Source organism: Triticum urartu, chromosome 6A, assembly GCF_056163025.1.
Source record: "Triticum urartu cultivar PI428250 chromosome 6A, HENAU_Tu73, whole genome shotgun sequence".
In the NCBI taxonomy this organism is placed as follows: domain Eukaryota; kingdom Viridiplantae; phylum Streptophyta; class Magnoliopsida; order Poales; family Poaceae; genus Triticum; species Triticum urartu.
In genome coordinates, this window is record NC_141878.1 from 525,968,906 (window position 1) to 525,977,595 (window position 8,690).

Consider the following 8,690-nt stretch of genomic DNA (forward strand, 5'->3'; position numbering starts at 1 on the left):
GTGGTGTAAAGATAGGAGGGCTAGTGAAGAAACGACAATAGTAGTCGTGTACAGCTTGCACTACCTGAAAAATGATAGGCGACGGGACAAGGCATTCTAAATGTGCATGCGAAGAAGAATTGCATCGGACAAAAGGTCAATAGAAAAAAGTGAACAAAGAATATGTACTTGCGAACCTCCATCGAAGTGAAGTTGAGTTGCAGATAGTAGTTTGTATAAACTAATCTTTGAATACCTGCAGTTTTTGGCTTCTCTGTCACAGTGAATTGGCTTGTGTCTAGGCACATAATCACGACGATGTGGTCGAACATTGATAAGCTCATGCCGTTGTGCATAGCACTACGAGGAAAAGTTTGTATATCATTGTTTTCGACGATGACGATGGACTCTAGTTAGGTGCCAACTTGTTTGCTTGGTGTAGAACCTTCAACAACGTTAGCAATAACAACATCAACAACAAGAGCATTCCAACAAAAAAAGAGCGTCAACATCAAACATCTCTTACACTATCATTGTGTGTCTTGAACGTCTCTCTTCTTCTCTCTCTCAATTTGTCGCTATCCCTCACAAAATCATTTTGATACGCTCTTATCCTCTTCTTTTGCATAATATCTCTCACCGACATCCGCCTCCCCTACCACCCTCTCCCCCTTCTATAGTCATACATGGCCCTCGACACGATGGTTAGATCTTCGACGTGATTGCCTCCTTCTTTCAGAGCTCATGTGCTTGCCCCCTATCCAAATTTTGCCTCAATGTTTGAGAGGGAGGTAGAGCATGTTTTGGACCATTTTTTTTATAGAAAATGGAAGTGTTTCTTACCTCCGACCTCTACATCCCTACATGCATACAGTCAATCTTATTACAATGTTTATTACAAAGAAGTGAAACTTCAATCTCGCCAAAAGGAGGGAAAGATAAAATAGCATGGATCAACTAAGATGACTCCTGCCAACAAAACTACTCTAAAGACCGAGGAGCCTATCACTGGCACGCCGACCAAATCAGGACATAAACTCTCTGAAAATCTACTTGAGATTCTTTGCACCAAGCTCCATCGGTGCCTTTTGATGTGACTTTTGTAATAACAATCATAATCACATCCAATTGGTACATGAGAGTAGCACTTCCATACAAGAATGCACATTTTTTTCTTATAAAAGATGGCATCATTTATGCATAGGTAGATAGACCAAAGCGCCCACTCCTCATCCAACTAAAATAAGAGACATTGAAGATTTCTTAACTCCCCTTTGCTAACACAAAAAATATGTAAAATACTATAGGATACCATGATATTAAAGGCTAAATACAGAGCTTGCCACAACAATATGTGTCTTGCGTGCTTTGGAGCTTAAATGGCTAAAAATTTGGATTGCTAGGGTGATGGCTATTGGGTTGGAGTTGCTCTTACGGAATGCAGTTGTGCAATTAGGGTAGTCCCGTGCTCCACCTTAGACTATATCATAGCCATATGACACATAAACAAAAATCTGACGTGACACTTTATTTAATGAGGAAAGAAAGAGCTATCATATCCGATCCTAGTTTATATATACTTCCTCAATTTCTAAATATTTGTCTTTCTAGACATTTCAAATGACTACTACATATGGATGTGTGTAGACATATTTTAGAGTGTAGATTCACTCATTTTGCTTCGTATGTAGTCACTTGTTGAAATGTCTAAAAAGACAAGTATTTAGGAACGGAGGGAGTAGTTCTTAGCACCAAAATCCATACAACTCAGTACATTTTCTCTCACAAAACACATTAAATGAAAGCTCTTTTAAAAACAACAACAATATACAATGCATCGAAGTCACTATATTCAATGTGCATGATATAGTCTTAAGATAAAAGACATTCCTAATTCTTAAAAAAAAAGCCTGATATTCCTACAATATAGTACTCCTTCCATCCATTTTAATGACAAGTATTTCCGGACGGAGGGTCTGTGGGCCACCGAGTCAAACACGAGCTCCCGGTCAAAACCCTCCTCTGCCAGCCATCGCACAAACGCACCGCCTCTTCTCCATCTCGCGCCACCCAGCTTCTCCGGCCGCCCTCGCCGTCCAGTGAACCCCACCACCATCTCCGGCGTCGCGCCCCGCCATCCACGTCGCGTCAAGGCAAGCCTCCCTAGCCGCCGGACCGGGCAGCGCAATCTATCAATCTACCTATGCCCGGCCGTTGTTCCGGGGCTTTTGACGTTACTCCCTCTCCCCATTTCCGGCATCAATCGTGGGTCTGCGCACACACGCGACAACAATTCCCCGTCCCCATCGCTCATCATCTTCATGCCGCTCCCGGGAACAAGTCCACACGGCATCCTCCTCAGCTCATTTCTATATCCGCGCGCAGGACTGCAGTTGCCGTTTTATTAACATCCATAGGCCTGCCTGCCTGCCTTTGCGGTTGATTATTTAAGACGGTGTCATGTGTCTACGCAAACTGGATTGGAGGGGGAGAAATGAATGAAGAGCATTAGTGGTAACACGCGGCCACGATTGCGGCTCGGCCTTGCAAATCTGTCCCGAATTCACGTCCTCGCTGTGGAGCACTTCTCTATCCTTTCTATCTGGTGCGTGGATCCAGCGAGCGCCGGGCTTTTCTATCCGGGCGCCCCAGCTCACGTACGCAATTTTGACTTGCTTCGCTGATCACGTAACGTGTCGCGTAACGTGTTGGGGGCGCCAGTGGATCGTCGGCGACATCTCATCTCAGTTACTGACCGGGGCAGTCAAGAAAAGGACCAGGTAAAAGATGGGGTGGGATGGGGTGGCTTGCTTGCTTGCTTTTCGATCACTATTTTCCGGGGAGGCATCAGCATGTCAATTTAATCTTTGCAAGACAAGGCTGTTTTTAGTTTTTAAAACTCTCCCGCGTTGGATTGGGATAATACCCAAGTGGTGGTAGCCAAAGACCCGACGGCCGCAAGACCGTCGTATAGCTGAAATTAACAATTCTTCCTTGGGAGCAAATTCGTGTGTGTGAAAGGAGGAAAAAGGAATGCATGAACACGGTTGTAATTTATATTGCTTCTTGTTCTTTGTACAACCATGATGTTTGATGCATAGATTGAAAGTTTTTCTAGCAAAAAAGAAAGATGGGGGAAAGGCGGTGGGCACCTTCACCTGCGCTCTTTCGCTTGATCGATTTGAAATGGAAGAAATACAAAGAGTCTTCAGATGTTTTGACAATGTCCACCATCATCCAATGCAAAATTAGAGTTGAGGCAACGACGTGTGCTACGGTTGGAGCAAAGAATTTGGGAAATATTGTGCCAAGAGAGCAATGTTTACAAGGGTTTTAGTCTTTGTTTGTTAGCTCTGGTTGTTATAACTTCTTTTTTTGTGAATGTTATTAACTCTCTCTTAATTAATGGAATGATGTAAACTTTTGCCTCCATTTTGAAAGGGGAAAAAAGGTAAGAAATGGATGAGAGACCGGACTCCATCTGTCCACCCTTATGCACTTAGCAACACCTTTCCTCACCGAAGGAGTATGTAATCCTTCGCCTTTTATTAGCTTCCACATGCTTCTTCCATCTTACCACTACATTCTGCAGTTGTAGACTTCATACAGACAGGATGCAGGCTTCAAACAACCAAAGAAACTGAACGAAAGAACAGCACCAACAAACCCCTATATATGTTCTTCTGCCTATACTCCAGGATTAACCATCATGGAATTGATCGATTCATCGACCGCGCGCAATGTACACATCGGATCATTACATCCATGATCAGATAGGGCCCCGGCCATTGCCGCGCTCAGTTGTTGGCCTTGGCCTGGCGCCCATGGGGCAGCAGCTTGAGCGCCTCCAGGAAGGTGAGCTTGAGCCTGCCCAGGTGCGGCCTCACGTTCTGCTTCTCCAGGTACACCGTCTTGAGCGCCTCCCACCCCTGCTTGTGGATGGAGAGCGGGTCAGTGAGCACCGGGTGGTCCTTGGGGTACTGCTCGCTCAGCGTCGTCTCGTCGAGCTGGATCTTGTAGCCGATGTAGTGCAGCTGCATGTCCTTGGACGGCTCCTCGAAGGTGCCGCGGGCGAGCCACTCCAGCCCGCCGTAGGGGATCACCTGGATCAGCACGGCGCCGGCGGGGAGGAAGACCATGTTGGTCAGCCCCGCGCCGTGCACGCCCACCATCACGTCCGCCGAGTTCACCAGCCGGGCGAACCTGGACACCTCCGTGTTGGTGTCCGGCTCGCCCACGCGCACGTCGTACCCGAGGCTCATGGCCATGTCCGCCATGGCGCGCTCGTTCAGGAACGCGCGCGAGTTCTTGCGCGAGATGATGAGCAGCCGCGGCCGGCGCCGGATGTCCCACCGGTCGCCGCTCGGCTCGGCCGCCGCGCGCGACAGCCCGAACGCGCCCCGCAGCATCGCGCGGAAGTCCACCATCGACGCCCCCGTCGGCGTCTTGGACGCGTCCACGCCCAGCTCCTTGTGGAACGTCGGCCCGACCACCACGCTCCCGTAGCACCGGACCTCGTCGTCGTTGTCGATGTCGATCACCTCGTGCCTGCTCAGCTGCTGGAAGATCTCCAGGTACCTGTTGGTCCACCACGACTTGAAGCTGCTCACCAGGAACTGCACCTCGCCGCCGAACCGGTGCGCCGTGATGAACGCCGGGACCAGCACGTCCGTGTAGTCGTGGAACAGGTTGCCGGTGAACCCGCCGGTGGAGATCACGAAGGCCGTCGCGGAGCTGTTGACCGTGCAATGCGGGCCGCCGCCGGAGAGCGGGCGGAGGGTCCATTCCTTGACGTGCGACAGCGCGTAGGCGTCCTGCTTCCGGCAGTACGGCTTCACCTTCCACTCCCGGTCCAGCGGGCGGACCTGGATGGTCTGGCTGCGCCCCTGCACGCGCACGTCGCCGGCGGCCTCGCACGTGTCCGACCGCCGGCCCGACTCGTAGCACACCGGCTTGCCCTGGCGGTCTATGACAGCGACGGGGACGGGCGTGGTGCTTGTGCTCACCGGCACGGGCACGCTCACGCCACCCCGGGACGACGTGTCGGCGGGTTTGGGCGGAGTTTCTTCCTCCTCCTCCTCCTCCTCCGCTGCAGATTGCAAAAGTCAGCTCAACGTCAGATCTGGTCCGATCCCCACAAACTCCATTGGATACCCATTAATTCAGTCCCCATATGGCCAGGAACATCAAATTTCCTGCCGTATCATGCAACTCCGAATGGAGACGGAAACAATCCCCAAGAACGAACAAATTCATCACAGGAAGGAAGCAAGGGACGCGGGCTCGCGGCAACATACCAGCTGAATCCGGAGTTGTGACCACAGCTTCATGGGCGACCTCCACCTTGACGCTTCCCTTGCTCATCCCATGCCGCTCCTCTGCTTTGATGGCGTCCCCCGTCTTCTCTGCAGCACGCACGCACGCAAAGAAAGATAAATCCCCCCTCATTCAGAACCAAGCGCACAAGAATCAATCAGCACGAGTCTGTCCGCGCGCGCGCGTACATACCCATGGGGGAGAGCCTCGTCCTGATGACGGAGAGCAGGACGAGGGACGCGAGCATGAAGGCGATGAGCGACGCATTCCCCAGCCGCCGCCCGTCCCCTCTCGACAGGCTCCTGGCCGACTTCATGGCCTGCCCCTCTCTCTCTCCCTCTCTCTCTCTCTCTCTCTCTCTCTCTCTCTCTCTCTCTCTCTCTGGGTGCCTGCTACCGGAAATCTTTGTCCGTCTGTCTATCAGGAATGGTTCTCGAGGGGGGCGTGGAGTCTTATACCGGCGGGCGGGGTGGTGGCAGAAGCCACAGAACTTACCAGTTCTGTCGTTGAACGGGGCAAAGGCTTCTCACCCTCGTTGAAACGGTAGCGGTGTTGACCGCGCGGACAGAGACAAGCTAGCGGTGACGCGACTTGGTAGACGTGGAGGCGAGCTACTCTGGCAAGGCAAGGCAAAGCGAGAGGGCGGGGCAGGGGAGACTTGGGGAGAAGTGACTCCGGCAGCAGAGAGCAGATCGAGCGCGGTATCAACTGCCGCCGTCAGTGACCAGTCCCGGGGCTCCGTCGATCTCCGAGCTCGGTTCCGACAGTAACTGCTCAGCGCCGTCGCTGTCGTCCGTTGGCTCACTTCGAGGCGGATGGCATACTGTCAGGAAGCTGACAGACTTCCAAGTTTACTGTTGAAAAATGCTTGCTCACTTCAGTGTGAAGTCCAAGATTATCTACCAAGTAACTGCAAAACCAACCCCAAACTTTTGGGGGGCTGAAGCAAGCATTTCCTTGAACTTCTAAAAATGCAGTCGAATCAACAGCATCCATGTTAACCTTAAAAATTAAGGCAGTTAAATCAACCACAACTATATCAATTGAATTGTTTGCTATTGATTATTATGGACATGTGCACTATCAAAACATGCTTACCCCTCTTTCAAATGTTGAGCATGTTAGTTTTGTTCTGAGTCAAACTTTATAAACTATGGCCAGGTTTATAGGTAAAGATAGTGCCATCCCGATACTGGATATAGACAAATTTATTAATCTAATATCACACTCCCCCAGTCCTAAAATATAATTTGTATAAGATTTTTCTAAGTCAAACTTTACGACCTTTGACCAATAATATAGAAAAAATCATCAATATCTAGAATACCCAATGGATAGCATTAGATTCATCATAAAGTAAATGTTCATAAGATAGATATTTGGTATCATGGATGTAAATAATTTGCTATATAAACTTCGTCAAAAATTGTGAAGATTGATTTTCATAAAAGCCAATGCCCTCTATCATGGGATGGAGAGAGTAGTACTTAATGCTCTTTAAGCGATACTAGATGGCATGAGTCTTATTACTGGTAGGCATTAATTATTCATCATGTCATTCCAAAGCAAATGATTAAATAACAATGTATGAATGGTAGACATTAACTATTCATCATGATATATATTCGAAAGCATGCATTAAATATCAACGTATAAATTTAGTAATCACGGTAATTAATATTATAATGGCATATAGGACCTACATGAATGAATAATATGACTTGATGATTCCCTTATGGTGTATTCTCAACCTTCATGAGATCATGGTTCAGTTTAACCATGGGATGGCTATATGTTGTTTATTCGTATGGGATATGAGTCGGTTTGTGTGAGAACAAAAATCAGAGTCTATAGTGTGTAATATCCAAAATTCTCTTTTTGAGAGCATTGGTTCTTTTTTTCCTCATAGTTCATGAAGTATGTTGTTTCTTGATGCAATTTTGCACATGTATAAAGACACAAACATATAATGTAAAGATCGAATTTTATTTTATTTTATTTTTAAGTAGATATAATGTTTTTTCTTTGTGCCGGTCTTTGTATACGTTTGTGGTAGGATTAAAAGCACGATAAGCTAAAATGGCATATAGATCTAGATTGGGTATAATTTGCATCGTAGGGTCCAGGGACATGGACTCTACAAATCATCTCTCATCTTTTATTCTTCATTGATACAGTGTGTACTTGGGTTTGGTTGAAAAAATACATCCAAACTAATTGGAATTTGGTGGAATAGAACCAAGAAACGGGTTTGTTGTGTCAAAGGGATTAGATTAGATATTTTTTATTGAGCAACATGCTTGCTTTCTGAAATGTTCAACACGTTTCCGAGCATTGTCAGTGTGAAATCGGGTAGAAGCCTCGGTAGGGTTCCGCGACTAGCCGAAAAGCCCAAACAAAAAACAGGAGACAATTACCCTGGTTCAAGGCCCCTCTCTGGAGGTGAAACCCTACTCTACTGGTGTTGTATTGATGTGATGGGGTGCACAATGGCAGTCTCTAAAATCATAAGTATACCATCGATCTCCATCGTCCACTTGGTTTCCTTTCGTCCCCTCCACGCCGACGGATGCCATCAACAATGCTAGTTGTGAAGCATTATCCCCCTTTTGTTTCTGTGCGAGACAACCAAACGCACAACAAGCGAGCTCGAATAAGACACGGGACCGTGTCATTTTCCTCGCCACCAAATGCCCTACCCATGTATTTAGTTATGACTTGCTACCTCGATCACGCGAGCTATAACAAACAAATGATTGGCGTATAGCATCGGTAGATTGCCTCTAACACGTGAGGGCGTGATATCATTTTGAGATATAGGTGGTGTACAAATAGGAAGGCTAGTGAATAAATGATAACAGTGGTCGTGTAAAACTTGCATTACCTGAAACAAAAATAAGGGCAATGACCTAAATGTGCATGGGAAGAAGAATGTGCATTGGACAAAAGGGTAATAGAAAAAAGTGATCAAAGAATATGGACTAATTGTGAACCTCTCACAAAGTGTAGTTGGGTTATAGATAGGAGTTTATAAAAAAATATCTTTGAATACCTGAAATTTTTGGCTTCTCTATCATGACGAATTGGTTGGTGTCTAGGCACGTAATTGCGGTGATGTTCTGGATGAAGGCGGACTTCAGTTAGGTGCCAACTCGTTTGCTTGTGGTGTAGAACCTTCAACAATGTTAGTAATAACAACATCAATAAAAAGAGCGTCCCGACCAAAAAAACAAGAGCATCAACATCAAACATCTCTCACACTATCATTGTTTATCTTGAACATCTCGCTTTCCTCTACCTGAATTTGTTGCTATCTCTTATCACTCACATAATCCTTTTGATATGCTCTCATCCTCTTGTTTTGCCTCATCTCTTTCACCGACATCTTCCTTCGC

The 8,690-nt window shown here is 47.1% G+C and overlaps 1 protein-coding gene across 1 annotated transcript; it reads right to left on the reverse strand.

The window, feature by feature from the left end:
• Positions 1-3,506: 3,506 nt before the first annotated feature.
• On the reverse strand, positions 3,507-5,731 carry LOC125514634 (alpha-1,3-arabinosyltransferase XAT3). Its single transcript, XM_048679973.2, has 3 exons — positions 5,488-5,731; positions 5,277-5,384; positions 3,507-5,068 (listed from the first exon to the last, which is right to left on the reverse strand). The coding sequence occupies exons 1-3, from the start codon at positions 5,609-5,611 to the stop codon at positions 3,777-3,779; spliced, it is 1,524 nt and encodes a 507-aa protein (XP_048535930.1). The 5' UTR covers positions 5,612-5,731; the 3' UTR covers positions 3,507-3,776.
• Between the last annotated feature and the right edge of the window lie 2,959 nt (positions 5,732-8,690).

Excerpts from the sequence above, each read along its gene's own strand:
- LOC125514634 (XM_048679973.2), bottom strand. The coding sequence starts at position 5,611 with ATGAAGTCGGCCAGGAGCCTGTCGAGAGGGGACGGGCGGCGGCTGGGG. Across the intron at positions 5,385-5,487 it reads GACGAGGCTCTCCCCCATGG|AGAAGACGGGGGACGCCATC; the intron begins GTATGTACGCGC and ends TGCGTGCTGCAG. Across the intron at positions 5,069-5,276 it reads CACAACTCCGGATTCAGCTG|CGGAGGAGGAGGAGGAGGAG; the intron begins GTATGTTGCCGC and ends TGCAATCTGCAG.